General features: G+C 40.9%; 1 protein-coding gene across 1 annotated transcript; it reads right to left on the bottom strand.

The window, feature by feature from the left end:
* Nucleotides 1-642: 642 nt before the first annotated feature.
* LOC102401144 (acidic mammalian chitinase-like) lies at nucleotides 643-13,604 on the bottom strand. Its single transcript, XM_044945439.2, has 10 exons — nucleotides 13,580-13,604; nucleotides 11,402-11,431; nucleotides 10,197-10,401; nucleotides 9,811-9,867; nucleotides 7,919-8,084; nucleotides 5,928-6,052; nucleotides 5,178-5,301; nucleotides 4,834-5,016; nucleotides 3,755-3,871; nucleotides 643-1,596 (listed from the first exon to the last, which is right to left on the bottom strand). The coding sequence occupies exons 1-10, from the start codon at nucleotides 13,602-13,604 to the stop codon at nucleotides 1,348-1,350; spliced, it is 1,281 nt and encodes a 426-aa protein (XP_044801374.2). The 3' UTR covers nucleotides 643-1,347.
* Between the last annotated feature and the right edge of the window lie 3,193 nt (nucleotides 13,605-16,797).

Genomic DNA, 16,797 nt, shown 5'->3' with positions numbered 1-16,797 from the left:
TACAAGGGGACAGATGTCCAAGCAAGGTGGAAGGGAGAACAGGGCCACTGGAGTCCTAGCAGTGGTCCAAGCAGTCCTTGGCTTCTACTCTGTTTCCACTCAAGGGGGGAATGAACACAGCACTATAGTGACTGGATCAAGGATTTTATGTGGGAGGCTAATTAACACTTGTGTTAGCAGGGGAGGCTTATCTGTCCATTTTTCTGCCATAAGTAATACATCTGTATTTTTGTCATCTTGTTAACCTTAAGTGCTGTATTTTGATTTTTGTCATCTTCTTATGTTTTGTTTCTTAGGCTTTAGTTTTTGCTTGTTTCCTTTCAACATTGCCCTTTTGCTGTTTTTTTTCTCCCTCTGTCAATTCAGACATTTTGTTTTTCATTTTACTCTATTGCTAGAACATTCTCTACCACCACAATTTGCTGCCTCTTACTCCCTCATTCTGTAATTTGAGCGCATCTTTTTAAAAATTAATTTTATATATTTGTGTCTTTAGGCTGTATGAGTCTTTGCTGTTGTGTGTAGGTTTGTAGGTTTTCTCTAGTTGTGGCGAGCAGGGCTACTCTCTAGTTGGCTGCTCTGTCTTCTCATTGCAGCGGGCTTCTCTTGTTGCAGGGCACAGAATGTAGAGTGTGTGGGTTTCAGTAGTTGTGGCACATGGGCTTAGTTGCCCTGCAGCATGTGGGATCTTCCCAGACCAGGGATTAAACCCAAGTTCCCTGGATTGGCAGGCAGATTCTTAACCACTGGACAAACAGGAAAGTCCTGAACCCATCTTTTTGTAATTATCTTTTAACAGGTTTTACAGTAAAAACAAACAAACAATGATTCTGTGAATTTCCTGAAAGCAGAGACATAGAGAACCCTATATCTTCCACTTCTTTACCTCTGCCTCCACCTTTAGGCCTTCTCCAGAGATGCTTAGCCAAGGAACATACACTGTCACACACTACTGAGTCAGCAATGTGAGTCTTTATCCCTGTTCTTCTTCAAGACCTACCTCCAACCCTCACCACTAGCAGCCAAAGACAATATCTGCCTTTAAGGCAGGAGGGAAGTGGCTAAGCCAGCCTGCCTATTTCTAAGTTAGGATATGGTGCTCAGAACTGAGAGAGATGCAGTTTACCTTAGATAAAATGTTAGCACATACATCAGACTCACTTTGAAGGATCTGATTCTTCCTCCCAGACAAAGTTTTCCTGAGAAGAAAAGCCCATCTCTGAGGTATAAGGTATATTCAAAACCTTACCCACATAGCTACTGAACTTAGACTGGCCTCTTTGATTGAAGAATGCATTTCTAAAAAGCTTCTTCCTATAAACCTGTCCCTTTTTCCCATGTGAGGGTCTAGATGCTCTGTGGCTGCCTCATGCACTCTTGTCCCTCTGCAGTTGTCATTCTTGCAGCTTGACCTGCATCATCTTTAGAACAATGTGGTGAACTCAGTAGTGACCCAGCTGACGACAGGCCCAGGAGTGACTGCAGCTCGCGTATGAGTGGATATTTGCCCTCCTTGCAGAAGGAGCCTAAGAAGTCATCCAGGTCCATGGCCCAAACCATGGCCCCACCAAAATTGTTCTCCTTAAGAAAGTCAACCTGTGGACAAAGAGCATTTGGCAACCAAAATCAAATGGCATCTACACAACAAACAGTGGAGTACAGGGCGACAAGGTGATATTAGGGAGAAAAATGCAGGTGGGTTGAAACCCTGTCGATATATCTTTTTTTTTTTTTTTTTTTTTATTTTTAAACTTAACATAACTGTATTAGATTTGCCAAATATCAAAATGAATCCGCCACAGGTATACATGTGTTCCCCATCCTGAACCCTCCTCCCTCCTCCCTCCTCATTCCATCCCTCTGGGTCGTCCCAGTGCACCAGCCCCAAGCATCCAGTATCGTGCATCGAACCTGGACTGGCAACTCATTTCATACATGATATTTTACATGTTTCAATGCCATTCTCCCAAATCTTCCCACCCTCTCCCTCCCCCACAGAGTCCATAAGACTGTTCTATACATCAGTGTCTCTTTTGCTGTCTCGTACACAGGGTTATTGTTACCATCTTTCTAAATTCCATATATATGCGTTAGTAAACTGTATTGGTGTTTTTCTTTCTGGCTTACTTCACTCTGTATAATAGGCTCCAGTTTCATCCACCTCATTAGAACTGATTCAAATGTATTCTTTTAATGGCTGAATAATACTCCATTGTGTATATGTACCACAGCTTTCTTATCCATTCATCTGCTGATGGACATCTAGGTTGCTTCCATGTCCTGGCTATTATAAACAGTGCTGCGATGAACATTGGGGTACTCGTGTCTCTTTCCCTTCTGGTTTTCTCAGTGTGTATGCCCAGCAGTGGGATTGCTGGATCATATATCTTTTATGAAAGGACGTGATATGCACTTTGTGAATTCAAGGTTTGATGGGCTATCTCAGCTCCATTCTTGTTTTCTTCCTCCAGTTAATAAATTCTTGCTGCTGCTGCTGCTGCTGCTAAGTCGCTTCAGTCATGTCTGACTCTGTGCGACCCCATAGACGGCAGCCCACCAGGCTCCCCCATCCCTGGGATTCTCCAGGCAAGAACACTGGAGTGGGTCGCCATTTCCTTATCCAATGCATGAATGTGAAAAGTGAAAGGGAAGTCGCTCAGTCGTGTCCAACTCTTCACGACCTCATGGACTGCAGCCTGCCAGGCTCCTCTGTCCATGGGATTTTCCAGGCAAGAGTACTGGAGTGGGGTGTCATTGCCTTCTCCGTATAAATTCTTAGGTATATACATACACATATGGTATATTAATAGCATTAATTAATATAATAGTATATTAATAGTATATTAAATTAGCCAATATATATATAGCTTAATATACTATTAATAATAGTATATTAATAGTGTATTAAATTAGCTAATATATATATATAGCTAATTTAACATACTATTAAATAATACTAGTATTCTAGGGTAAGCTACATTTCATTTTAGCTTTCATTACTTGCTTAATCTTTACAGGAACTACTAGGTTGATCTTTCTCTTTCACAAGTTTGTAGGAACTCATCCTGTCTTTCAGGGCTTGAGGACAAGGTATATCTGACACCAAAGTCTAGATTCTTAACCATTGCACCATACAGCTCTTTTTCTCCTCCATTTTGACCACCTTCTCCTGACCAAGATTCAGTAAAGATGCAGCATTATGGAAAGAGCCTAGACTCTGAGCCAGACAACATGTTCCATTACTGCCTTTGCATTTTCCAGCTATGAAACCTTGGATTAGTCACAGCATCTATGAACCTCAGTGTACACATCTGTAAACCAGAGAGGCTATTTCTTACTTCACTGGATTGTGTAGAATCAAGTTAGGTAATGGTTGTAAAGTATTTAAGTAAAAATGTAAAGGATATTTTCATTATTGTCCATGAAAATATTAGTCTTAAGCCTGGCTTATATAATCATTTCACGGAAGTTAGTATAGATTAATTCTGGACAAAAATTGGGGAAATAAATTTTAACCACCTTAGAATATTATACTATATGTTAGTGTATAGTAGTATATGCTGTACACTGGATCATTAAATCTGTATTTAATCATATCATTTGCTCTGTCTTGAGGGAAAGGTAAATCACAATGAGGTTGATTTATTCCACTTTGTACATATTTATAACTTTGAAGGCACAGATCTTAGTAAAATGGGCTCGTGATGAACTTAGGATTTGAAGCTAGAATTGCATTTTTTTACACTGCTCATACCTTATATTTGTAGCTCCTAATATTGTCATAGCCAACCCACTCAGTGTCTTTATAAGCATATGGAACCTTTTGGTCTTCAATCCAGGCATTTGTGGCTTCACTTAGGAAGGTGCAAATCTATGAAGCGAAGGAAGAAGGCAACATTGAGCATGTCACAGATTATGTCATGCATTGCACGAGAAAGGAGGGGAAAAATAGTAAGAAATGGAAGAGGGATGGAAAAAGTGGCATTGTGAAATACCTACATTAATTTCACATATTTCTCTAGAAAGTAACTTTATATCATAAAACAAAGATACAAATTTCTATGAAACCAGGTACAAAGAAGTGAAATTCCAATTCTATAACCACAGTTTAGTTGAGAAATGGTAAGCATGACCATGAGTGATAAGGTCATTCTTCTGAAAACACTTGAGTCTCTGGCAAAAACTGCTAACTATTCTATCGGTCTGAATTTTTAACACAAGATTTGAATAGTTGTTGTTTAGTCACTTAGTCATGTCTGATTCTTTGCAACCCCATGGCTTGCAGCATGCCAGGCTCCTCTGTCCTCCACTATCTCCTGGAATCTTTTCAAATTCATATCCATTTAGTCAGTGAGGCTATCTAACCATCACATTCTCTCCAGTCCTCTTCTCATTTTGTCTTCAATCTTACCCATCATCAAGGTCTTTTCCAATAAGTTGGCTCTTCACATCAGGTGGCCCAAGTATTAGAGCTTCAGATTTGAGTAAATGCAATCAAATCAGATTTGAAAAAAGATCCAATTATTTGCCATCCCTGAGCTAAATTATTAAATCCTTCTCCATCTATTTACATGGATGTAATAGAATTCAGTATAGTTTTGAGCTATAGAAAAGATGGTCCCATATACTTCTAAACCCAAAAGGAAATTCACATTGATTTTTTTTAAGTGAAAAGTGTTCTTCAGCCATCAACCTGCCTTTCCACAGGCTATATGCTCTGAGCTTTGAGCTGCCAGGGTACAGGATCTCAAGAACATAAGGATAACAAGATGACTTGGAGAGTGGAAGAATTTTCCCCAGGGCATTTTAGCCTGAATTAGCCATGGTGGTTACCTCATAGTAAGCCCAGAAGCCAGCCTCACATGTGTAAGGACCAGATGACCCTGCTCCAGAGACTGGGGCACAGACTGAGGTGTCAGAAGTGCTGAGCCGGAAGGTCCTCCCATAGGTGGGGAACCCCATGATGAGCTTCTCTGAAGGGACCCCATTGTCTCTCCAGTACTTCATGGCATATTCCTGCAGAAGCAACACAGACGTTATTCCTCACCAGTGTTTGTCCCACATGATGAAAAATGTCTAGCTAATTGTCCCACAAAGAGAAAACCTTCCAACAAACAACACTCCTAATCTCTCCCCTGTCTTTCTTCTGCATATGATTAGGGGGTTTTCTTTCTTACACAGTTGAAATAATGCATGTTGCCTTGATCCTTGGATCCCACGTGCAGAGGACTGTTGTGTCCTGTACATGGGTCCCAGCCACCATGGAAGTCATAGGTCATCACGCTTATGAAATCAAGAAGCCTAGAACAAGAGAATTTGAGCCATCATGATACGGGAGCATTTTTTAATAGACAATTTAAGAGCAAGAAATGATAGCCGTGGAAATTCATGATGTCAAGTAGATATCCATATGATCCCATTAGTGTGGCTTCCTAGGTGTCTCCTGGTTATCTTCTGTGACTCCCGTGAGGCTAGACAGAAAGTCTCCTTTACTTCCTTGAAAGATTAAGGGCAAACCCAGAGCAGAAGATAAGGAAATATAGTTGTTAGAGTATGTGTCTCAGAAACACATGTCTCTAGGATTATGGGAACTGCAGGTGGAAAGCTTTCCTATTGTTTTGTCAATAATAGCTTTCTTGATTTTACAGCTTTTCAAAAGAAACTGTCAGTGAAAATTGCTGTTACATATAAAGATTTTCCAAGATCGTAAATCTTATTTCTCTTTCCCCTAAAGCCTACCATAGTGACAATATAAAGGGGTCACCACCTTATCCCAGAACCACTAAATATTCAAACATTTTTGGCAATTGATGGTACCAACCTTCTCAACATTATGTTTACATAACTACTGGGAATGCTTTCTACTAAAATGTTTGGGGAATCTCTGCTCTGGGATGTGGAGGCCCTGGGAAGCTCATCGCACTAACTTTCCAATCTCTGCAATTTCATATCCTGCATCAGTGGTCTCTTTGCCAGCAGACACAGCTGCTGTGATCAGCAGTCTGGGTTTTCCTGTTTCTTCAGCCTCTTCTTCAAAAGCCTGTATCATTTCCTGGAGAGAGAAAAGAGAGTGGATTTTAGTGGTTGTCTTCATTATCTATTCCCTATGGTGAGAACCCCACAGGATATCCCCCACATAAAGCCACTCATCAAGACTGGGAGACTTAGCTACTTTACCTAATGCATCAAAACAAACACAGAGAATTAGGAGAAAAAAAAAAGAGGAGACATGTTCCAGTCAAGAGAAGAAGACAAAATCTCAGAAAAAGAATGAAATGAAATGGAAATAACCAATCTACCTGAGAAAGAGTTCAACCAAATGATCATAAAGATACTGAACTTGGGAGGAGAAGGGAAGAAAACAAAGACAAAATCAACAAATGGCTAGAAAATATAAAAAAAAAAAAAACTAAAACTAAACAGAAGGTATAACTGAACTGCAAAATACCCTATATGTGTTCAACAATAGATTTGGAAGAGGTAGAAAAATCAGTGAGCCAAAAGACAAAGTAATGGAACTCACTAACACAGAACAGCAGGTTGAACAAAGGATTTTAAAAAGTGAAGATACTTTAAGGAACCTTTGGTACAGTATCAAGTAGAACAGCATTCTCATTATACAGTTCCAGAAGTAGAAGAGAAAGGGACATAAAATTATTTGAAGAAATAGCAACTGAAGACTTCCTAATCTGGGAAAGGAAATAGACATCCAGGTCCAAGATGCTTAGAGAATTCAAAATAAAATGAACCCAAAGAGACATGCTCTAAGACACATTGTAATACAAATGGTAAAATTTAATGGAAAAAAAAAATTTGCTGCTTTAAGGAAAGCAGAAAGGAAAAAATAATCTGTTACTTAAAAGTGAAATCCCATAAGGCTATCGTTAGATTTTTCTGCAGAAACCTTATAGGCCAGTAGGAAGAGGCATAACATATTCTTACATATTCTTAAGCTATAAGGAAAGAAAGGGGATGAGGACTAAGTCCTGGGAGGAGGGTATTAGTTTCTCTTCCTATATATGAAATGACAGGGCTTCCCAGGTGGTGCTAGTGTTAAAAAAAAAACCCACCTGCCAATGGAGGAGACACAAGATACACAAGTTCAGTCCCTGGGTCAGGAAGCTCCCCTGGAGAAGGAAATAGCAACCCACTCCTGTATTCTTGCCTGGAGAATCCCATGAACAGAGGAGCCTGGCAAGCAGCAGTCCATAGGGTGGCAGAGTTGGCCACAACTGAAGTGACTTAGCATACACACACACACACACACACACACATATGTTTGTCCTAGAAGTTCATTTAGATCTTTCCATAAGATGTTATAGGAATTCTACTCAGCCTTAAAAAAGAATGAAATCCTGCCGTTTGCAACCACATGGATAGAGGTAAGGGTATTTTGCTAAGTGAAATGAATGAGAGGGAGAAAAACAAATACTGTATTATATTAATCATATATGGAATCTGAGGAGAAAAAAAAAAAAACCAGCAAACAAATAAAAGCAAATTCATAGATATAGAGAATGAATTGGTGGTTACCAGAGAGGAAGGGAGTTGGGGGGTGGACAAAACAGATGAAAGACATCAGCTTCATGGTGATGGCTAATAACTGGATTTATGGTTGTGATCACTCTGCAATGTACACAGATGTTGAACTATAATGCTGTGTTACCAGAAACATATAATAAAAAAAGAATTTCTTCATTGGATTCCTTCAGCTACCTGTATCCTCCCAGTAAATTCTCTTTTGATTTAAGCTGCCCAGAGAGTCTGTTTCTATTGCTTGCAACTCCCAAACACCTTCATAAGTGTACTTCTGAGGACAACAGCATTTGCTATCCCCGGGAAACGCAACTCTCACAGACAGTCCATGAAGGCACTAGCCTCTCTACGAAAAGACACAGAACTAGTGCTTCATTCCCACCTTAATCAGGATGGTAAATCGCTGTTTGTCCTCAGGTGGGCTTCCCCTGGACCCTGGATATTCGATATCCAAGTCAATGCCATCAAATTCATGTTGACGAAGGAAGTCAATGATAGAACAGATGAAGATTTTTCGGTTGGCAGCTGAGGAGACCATGGTGGTGAATCTAGGCAGAGAGTTTGTCTATATTAACATCACCGATCCTTAAATCCTCCTTACACCCTCGAATATCAATTTTATTATGCATTTTATAATAACTTCTGTTGGATTTTTACAGCTAAGGTGAATTCAAATTGTTAATGGTAATTAGTAGAAAAGTTTATAATTAAAATTTTATTTTCTTCAGTATACCCAATGAATAATATTTTTCTGTTTATAGGATCAATGGTACATGTGCATTTTACTTATTAGTGAGATCTTTCAGGGGCAGTGGTTTAGCTACCACAGTTCTTTGATCCTAAGATGTTTATTTTTCTATTTACTGTTTCCAAAATTAAGATGTGATTTATAAAATGTGAATACATTTAATGAAGCACTTCTGGCCCCCAATATATGAATATATTGTGAGTCTTGTATTTGAAGGTGACTTAATATCTAGAAAAATTAGTGCCTCTGCCATAGTCGTAATTTTATAGTCTATTAACATATATTCAAACCCTCTTGGTTAGTTCCTGATTATAAAAAGCCTGTGGTAAACCCTTTGTAAACTGGATCACAACCTCCCTAATTCATCTCCTTTTTCTTTTTTCTTTTCTTTTTTAGTTCTGGTATTCAATGGCTATACTTTTTTTAAATAAAAAAAAAATGACTAGCACAAACTGGGTAATCTAAAAAGTAAAGAGCAGAGATATTGTCTGGAGTTTGGGGGAATTGACCTGCAAATATTTTCTTATTTAAATGATTTGTGAGCAAGATAAGAAAAAGTTCTACTGGCAGAATGGACTTGAGGTAAAAGAAATATTGATCAAATGCTATATGTGAGAATTAGCTTGTTACCTGATAGGTAACTGCCAGAAGTTTCACTTGGCTATTAGAGTGAGAATAAAAACACTCATTACATTTTGCTCCAGCATTTTAAGCATGACTGGCTACCTCGGGAAAATTGTGGAGGGAAGAAGAGAGGGGCAAGTTAATTTTCATGTCAAATAACTTTGTGCTGTCTAATTTTAAAATAATTATGGGAAGACATTGGGCTTCCCAGGTGGCACTAGTTGTAAAGAACCCGCCTACCAGTGCAGGAGACATGAGGTATGGGTTTGATCCTGGGTTAGGAAGATCCCCTGGAAAAGGGCATGGCAACCCACTCCAGTGTTCTTGCCTGGAGAATCCCATGGACAGAAGAGCCTGGCAGGCTGCAGTTCATAAGGTCACAAAGAGTGGGACATGACTGAAGTGACTTAGCACACACAGCACATGGGGAGACATCAACTTCATAATTTAAAAAGTCGCTTACCACTGACTTGGACAACTTTCAACATACAAGTCAAGTCTAACCTCATCATCTCTTTTTTCTAACTCAGAGTCAAAAAGCCTGTGAGGTTACCAATCCTCCTTTCTCGATACTTCCTCAGAAAAGAGCCTATGACCCAGCCCAGGGCTCATGCTCTTATGGCAGCCCAGGTGCTTCTCCGTCACCAAGCCAGTCTGTCTCACTCACCATTGTCCACCGTCTTTTGAGTGTTTCCCCATTATTTCCCCCTTTCTACTGCTATTTCTCCAGGTCTGCTGCAGTCAGCCCTTCCCACCCACGGACAGTTTCTTCTTAAGAGCTGGGCTCTTTCCCCCTGGAATATTCATTTTCACCTCCCCACTGGTATCTTATTTTCCCACTCCAGCTTGAGGGTTTCTTTCTTTTGCCTCCACTCTCATTTTCTGGCCATGGAAAGACTTACTTCTGAGTGCCAAAGTTCCAGCCACCAACAGCCAGCAAAGTGACCAGATCTTTGTGGCTGCAGAAAGAAACCAAGAGGCACATTTAAGTGAAAGCTCTGTGAGCTTTAGGATACATATATTGCAGAAAACAACTCTTCTATCCCCATTCTTGAGTCTCTGGGAAATGGGCAACAGCCAAGTACAAGCTCTAAAGTTCCCATGGCAAGTGCTCCTCCCATCTGCCCACATTAGTCTTTACATCATAGGTTACCACATATGCGTCAGAAATCTGCAAAGGACTGCCTTTCAGAATCTTATGATATTTGGGAATAAACTGGGGACAGAACTTGGGCTCTCCACTCTCCCTCATTGATTCCCATTCACTTTGGATTCAAGTCCTACTGACTGTTCTTTCAGGGCTTGGAACTCAGGATACAGGACATCAATATCATTCCATTCATAGGGAGCAATCTTGTTGTCATTCATGGTGGCAAAAGCATATATCAGGTGTGTGCACAGACATGGGTCCATATCCTTGGGGAAGAACTTGGCTGGTTCTGGTCGATACTGAGACCAGTTGGTAAGGTAGCACACTAGCTTATAGGCTGAACCTGCAAGAGAAAGCAGCAGTCATTGTGGTGGTGGGCTCCACTGTCTGTGTCACTTGCTGATGAGCTCCTCAAGGGGAAGGGGTCCCTACGAGGTCACATGGCAGACAGTCATGACACTTTTGTCATCAGAATCCCAGCAAGGCCTAAGCTTATTTCTTGACCCAGAAAGTTTGAGATCATTTCAAGTCAACACATAAAATAAAATAAATTTGCCATCATAGCAGCAAGTGGTAAGGTTAATGATGCCCCTCAAATAATTCATAATTTCAAAGATTACTCAATTTCACTACCAATAAAACAAATATCTTTTGTTGATTGCATATGATATGACTGATATTTTATTTAGAGGCTTTATGCAAATTTTAATTCCCATACAGCCTAATGGGGGAAGCATTCTCATTTTCAGATGAGACTTGGGACTACTCAAGGCTGAAAGTTTAAGATGAATTCCAATTCATTCATCCATTTATTCCGCAAATACTGATTGTGCCTACACTACTTCCAGGCAGTCTTGCTCCAAAGCTCATGCTCTTCCCAGTCTCCTGAGTCCCCATATCTGGGTTTTAGTCATGTTCACATCTACAGCCAATGCCTAGTTATTAGAAATACTGTGAAGATATTTGAGGGGGAAAAAGACAAAACAAAGAAGAGTATAAACTACAAAGGTAATAAATACTTTACTAGTCTTGGCATCAGAATATAGGTTTAAGTCCTGATTCTGAACAATCAAGGACAAATCACTTCTGCCTCTCTGCTTTAGTTTCCCCATCTATAAAGTGAATTATTCTGGATTAGGTGAGCTATAGGCCCCCTCCCATTGCTGCCTTTCTGAGATCAAGCAAAACAGGCTGGGAGCTAGCTCAAGTTCCGACATCACAAAACAGGCCCTAGTCCTGACATCATGAAAGGTGGAGGAAATTCAGAGTCAGAAGAAAGGAGGGAAAGAAGAGTAACTATCAGGAAAATTGGAGTGTGGATAGGAGGTTGTGTTACTCCTTACCTAGTTGTACCTGCAGCAGAACAGCCAAGGCTGAAATAAACAAAGAAGCAAAACTCAGAAACAAGCACCCTTAGATGGGCTTCCCAGTTAGGATCCGGTGCTACCCAGGAGACTTTCAGAATGTCAAGGGCCTGGGAGTTTTTGGATTTATCAGTGGTATTTTCCAGGACCCCATTTCATCCTTCTCAGGCCTGGATCCCAAGTTCCTCTACACAGAGTCCAAGGCATGGGGGAATAACTCATGTAGAAGCTTCACTAAAACAAAAGCCCACCCTCCTCTGCATTCCCAGGGATACCCCATGATGTGTGGGAAGGAAGAAGAGCAAAAAGAGTGGGAGACTCATAGGCCCAGAACAACATCCTCCCCATCATGCCTACACACTGGCCACCTGGGCAGCCTCTGGGCTTAGTCTTATATAAGACTTTTATCCCTGCGGGAAAAGCACAGCTGCCGCCTCCTTGCACAGGTGCCCAAGGTTGTCACGTTCATACCTCCACCCATCTCAGACTCATAGGAATGTAAGGTGGAGAGTCCCAGGAATATTCCCTCACCAGCCCAGGCCTGGATATTCTGACAGAACCCTGTACAATTGGAGGACTTAGCTCAGCACCGAGGCCAAGTCTATGAAAGCCCAGAGAAGGAATGAAGGGCACGGTTCTGGAGTCAGGGTCCCAAGCCAGAAAAACACATGGGGGTTAGTTGTGATACTGAGCAGCTTTCATTTAAGGAATGTAATTTTCCTCCTACAGGACCAGCCCTTATCTTAAGGCCAGTGGCCAGGGTCCTGGAATGAACCTGATACAGGGAAGGGGCAGGATCAGCCTCATCTTCTCCCCCTTGTCTCCTGGGGATTTTACGGCCACAGTTCTGGGGGAAGGATAGAGGCAGACAGAGGATGCTGCAGGTGCCAGCTTTCCTCCCATATTGGGATGAGGAGAGGGCATCAGCTGTCAGATAAACATGAACCTTGTACCTCTGCCCTCTTGTCCTCATTTTGGACGGGGTGGTGGCATCAGGGTGTAAGGAACATTTTTGATCTGATTGTTTTATAAATTGAGTTAGAAATCTCATCTGGACAAGCTGAAGCTATAAAAAGTTTGGAGTAAACTAAAAAGCCATGGATACAACTGGGCTCTAAACAATGTACTGAATCAACCCATTTAAATGATTGACTTTCTAACTGATATTTTTATAATATATCAACAGCATAGTAGGACAGTAAGGGATAAAAAAGGAATAATCCTGAAAAGAGTGGAACAAAGGTAGCTAGCATAACTTTATCTCAGTTCCTACTGATTTTCATCTCTGAAAAATACCAAAAACACAAGCATGTAAATAAAAATAATACCAATTAAAAAGAGGTGGTGCAGGAAGATGAATAGAGAAAAGAGAACCCAACAAGAGATGGGAGAGTAAAACAAGCATTGGAAGAAAACTAGCCTTTCTTTTAGGACCATGCTTCTAGCATCAATGTAGATAGAAATGCTGCCATAGTCAATTGAGATAGGAGAATTAGAAGCAGACATATTTGTGCATGTCAGGATTCCCTTGGAAATTTGAAATGATGAAAGAAGAATAGAAAAGTGTAGAGCTCCGTGTAAAGACTACTTCACGCCTACCAGATCCAGAGAGAAAAGAAATCAGGCAAGAATAAGGCTCCATCTCCAATTATAGAGGGACATCTCTGATAGCTTAGTTGAGAAAGAATCCACCTGCAATGCAGGGAACCCCGGTTCAATTCCTGGGTTGGGAAGATCCCCTGGAGAAGGGATAGGCTACCCACTCCAGTATTCTTGGGCTCCCCTTGTGGCTCAACTGGTAAAGAATTCACCTGCAGTGTGGGAGACCTGGGTTTGATCCCAGGGTTGGGAAGATCCCCTGGAGAAGGGAACAGCTATCTACTCCAGTATTCTGGCCTGGAGAATTCCATGAGCTGTATAGTTCATGGGGTCACTAAGAGTCCGACATGACTGAGTGACCTTTACTTCAGGTTTCCCTAGTAGCTAAGGTGGTAAAGCATCCACCTGTAATGCAGGAGACCCAAGTTCAGTCCCTGGGTAGGGAAGATCCCACTCCATTATTCTTGCCTGGAGAATTACATGAACAGGGGAGCCTGGTGGGTTGCAAAGAGTTGGACACGACTGAGCAATTAACACACACACCAATTACAGACTCACCTGTGAGGAGAATATGCTTTGCCATGGTTGCTGTCAGTACTGGTCTTGCAGAGCCTGGATTTGCCTTTTATATCATCTGACTACCAGGTCGTCATAAAGGATATCTTCCAAGCGGAGAGCATCTAACCCAGATGTGTATATAGCTAATCAGTAAGTCAACAGATCTCCTCCCCTACAACCACTCATGGACCTCCAACCTGCACTCCTCCACCACCTCCTCTGCTCAATAAGGACAAAACATCTCCTAACGAGGCGGCAGAAACCATCACCATAAAAAGTACCCGCTTAATAGGGTGGGTTTTTTTTTTTTTTTTTTTTTTGGCAGTTCTCAGGGCTGATAGACATCCATTTAAACATTATGATTAGATTCTTATGCTGTGGACATTTAGTGCCTGGCATCAAAGCATGTATTTATTGAAAAGTAAACACTAAAAATCCTTGGAAGGTATTAACTGTTCTTAAACCTTTTTTCTTTGTAGAATTAGTCTTATATAACTTATGCAATCAGTGCCTAAGAAAAGTTCATCTTTAGGTGCTACTTTATGAACCTTCTACACCTGTTCTTTGGAATGTATGTGCTCAGTTGCTCAGTCATGTCCTACTCTTTGTGATCCCATGGACTGTAGCCTTCTGTCTGTGGGATTTCCCAGGCAAGAACGCTGGAATGCTGGAGTGGATTGTCATTTCCTCCTTCAGGGAGGAAACCCAAGGATCGAACCCACTTCTCCGTGTCTCCTGCACTAGCAGGCCGATTCTTTACCACTGAGCCCCCCAGTGTGAGGCAACCTTAGTCATGATTATACAGTAATTTTATCTAAAAACATATGGTTCCCAAAATGTACCCTCTGAAGGTCAGTAAGAACTCTCTAATCCACAGTTCCAAATTATATCTAGAAAACGTTTAAAAATATTTTGTGCTGCAGACAGATAGAGATGATGGGGATGCTATTGGGGTCTCTTTTAATACAGATATTTGCAACTTGACCATTGATGGAACTTTTTGTTTAAAATTTATTCCAGTTCAGCTTCCTAAACATTATGCACTACTATTATCCTATTAAAAACGTCTGCCTCGGCCAAAATGGTCTGTTCATTGTCCCCAACGTGTTTTGCCTGCCTTTGCTCACACTGTCTCTCCATACTTTGCCTGTCATGTCTTCTCCTTCTCCTCACTGCCTACCCCAGTATTACAGTTCTTCAAGGCCCAGCTCGGATCCTCTCTTGGAAGCTCAATGATCTCTCCTTCCTCTGAAACACTCATGTCCTCTAGCACATACTGCCTCAAGTATGTCAAGTACATACTGTGCTTGCTTCCATGATGCTGTCCCGTGACGGTACCTGCAAAGCAGGTGGTGGACATATGAGTGCCCATCATGGGATGCCGGCACCTTAGCAGACTTATTGTAGATATACACTGACTTTTATTTTTATCACATTTAGAAACTAAATAATTGTATCCATTCTCCCAGTGATGATTAGGTCCTGGATATCTGGTTCTGACTAATAGGGCCAGAGAAAGTCTGGTAGAAGTGCTTCCAGGGATGATTTCAGTTATAAAAATAGTAATATCAGCAAACACTATAAGCACTTACTATATGCCAGAGATCATTCTGGTATTTATATAATTAAAGAATTTATTTTTTACAAATGACTAAAACCAGCTCTGAGCTTCCCGGGTGGCCCAGTGATAAAGAATCCATCTGCCAGTGCAGGAGATGCAGGTTTGATCCCTGGGTTGTGAAGATCCCCTGAAGAAGGAAATCCAGTATACTTGCCTTGGAATTCCCATGGACACAGGAGCCTGAAGGGCTACAGTCCATGGGGTTGCAAAAGAATAAGACGTGACTTAGCTACTAAAACAAACAAACAACAACAAAAAATACAACTCTAACAAGCACAAAAGAGTATATTGGGAGAATATGAAGAAGCTCACAGAATGAAAGATAAGAATGTAGAACCTGCCCCTGATGTGACAGAAATCACATTTCTTAGGGAAGCAATGTATGAGGAGAACTGAGGACCAATAAGCTCCAATTTTACTTTTCATTCATGCATCAGTCCACATAAGAATCCAAGTCCTGGGAGAAATGGTCTGATTGTGAAGCTCTCTGTCTGAACCAGTCCCTCACTTAGGGAAAGGACAGGGCACTTGGATTTAAATTTCCATCCAGATTGGCCACAAAATGAAATTCTAAAAGAATGGAGGGTAAATACTGAATGACTGAAAAACAACCAGAGGGCTCTATTTCATTATTTTTTTAGCCTATAAAAGGGATTATTACTGTCACTTCAACTTTGTAGATGAGAAAGTTGATCAAACAAATCTTAAGCACCAGGTCCGGGATTCAGTGCCAAGGTTAGAGGTGTCCACAACAGAAATATCCTAATATTTACACTGCACTGCTTCCTCATATTAAGTGGTCCCAGGTTGAACTGGGAAAGGCATTTCTATGCAGTGCCCAAGAGAATACGGTTGGGACAAAGAGCCAGAACTGTGCCAAATCAAGGTTAAGTCAAAGATACGCAAAAACAAGCAGTAAGACCACTAGCCCCAGATTTATCCTATTAATATTTGGACCTAACTTAATGAGATATTTTCTGTTGAATTTGGTTCTCCTGGACCTATACAAAGACCTGCACATAAAAGATCCCTTCTTAATAACTACCTAGGATATCCACTCAGCCCCTGTAACACTTGCTTTCCATCTGAGCACTTCCATGCTAAAAAGAATTACTATCATCATAAGATTTGAGAATAATAAATATTGAAAAGTGTTGGCATTGTGTATTTTCTTATACTGTCCAACTTTTTTCAATAAACCCATACTATTTCTAGTCTCTCTCAATTTTATAGTACATGAGTTTAGGTATACATTTCAAAGAAAAATAATAAAGTGAAACCCCTGTCCCCAGCACCCAGGCTTTTTTTTCAGGTTTTGTTTTTTTTTTTTTTTTTTTTGACTGTGCTGGGTCTCTCCTGTGGAGTGCGAGTTTGTAGTCGTGGTGCAAGGGGGCTTAGTTGCCTCATGGCATGTGGAATCTTAGGTCCCTGACCAGGGATTGAACCTGCATCCCCTCCATTGGAAGGCAAATTCTTTACCACTGGACCATGAGGGAACTCTGCCAAAACCCAATTTGAAGGAGATAATATTATCTTTGAAAATTATCTTATAATGTTCTTCCCCAGTTAGATGCTTCTCACTTCCCTGGAGTAAGCA

The sequence above is a fragment of the Bubalus bubalis genome, chromosome 6, assembly GCF_019923935.1.
Source record: "Bubalus bubalis isolate 160015118507 breed Murrah chromosome 6, NDDB_SH_1, whole genome shotgun sequence".
Classification (NCBI taxonomy): domain Eukaryota; kingdom Metazoa; phylum Chordata; class Mammalia; order Artiodactyla; family Bovidae; genus Bubalus; species Bubalus bubalis.
The sequence above is the reverse complement of the archived record's forward strand: the minus strand, read 5'-3'. Positions and strand labels throughout refer to the sequence as shown.

What these genes read in the sequence shown, in the direction of transcription:
- LOC102401144 (XM_044945439.2), bottom strand. Translation starts at nt 13,604, where the DNA reads ATGGCAAAGCATATTCTCCTCACAG. An exon ending in ACATGCATTATTTCAACTGT is followed by an intron (nt 5,017 to 5,177) that starts GTAAGAAAGAAA and finishes TTGCTTCTGCAG; the next exon opens with GAATATGCCATGAAGTACTG. An exon ending in GCTTCTGGGCTTACTATGAG is followed by an intron (nt 3,872 to 4,833) that starts GTAACCACCATG and finishes TTCGCTTCATAG; the next exon opens with ATTTGCACCTTCCTAAGTGA.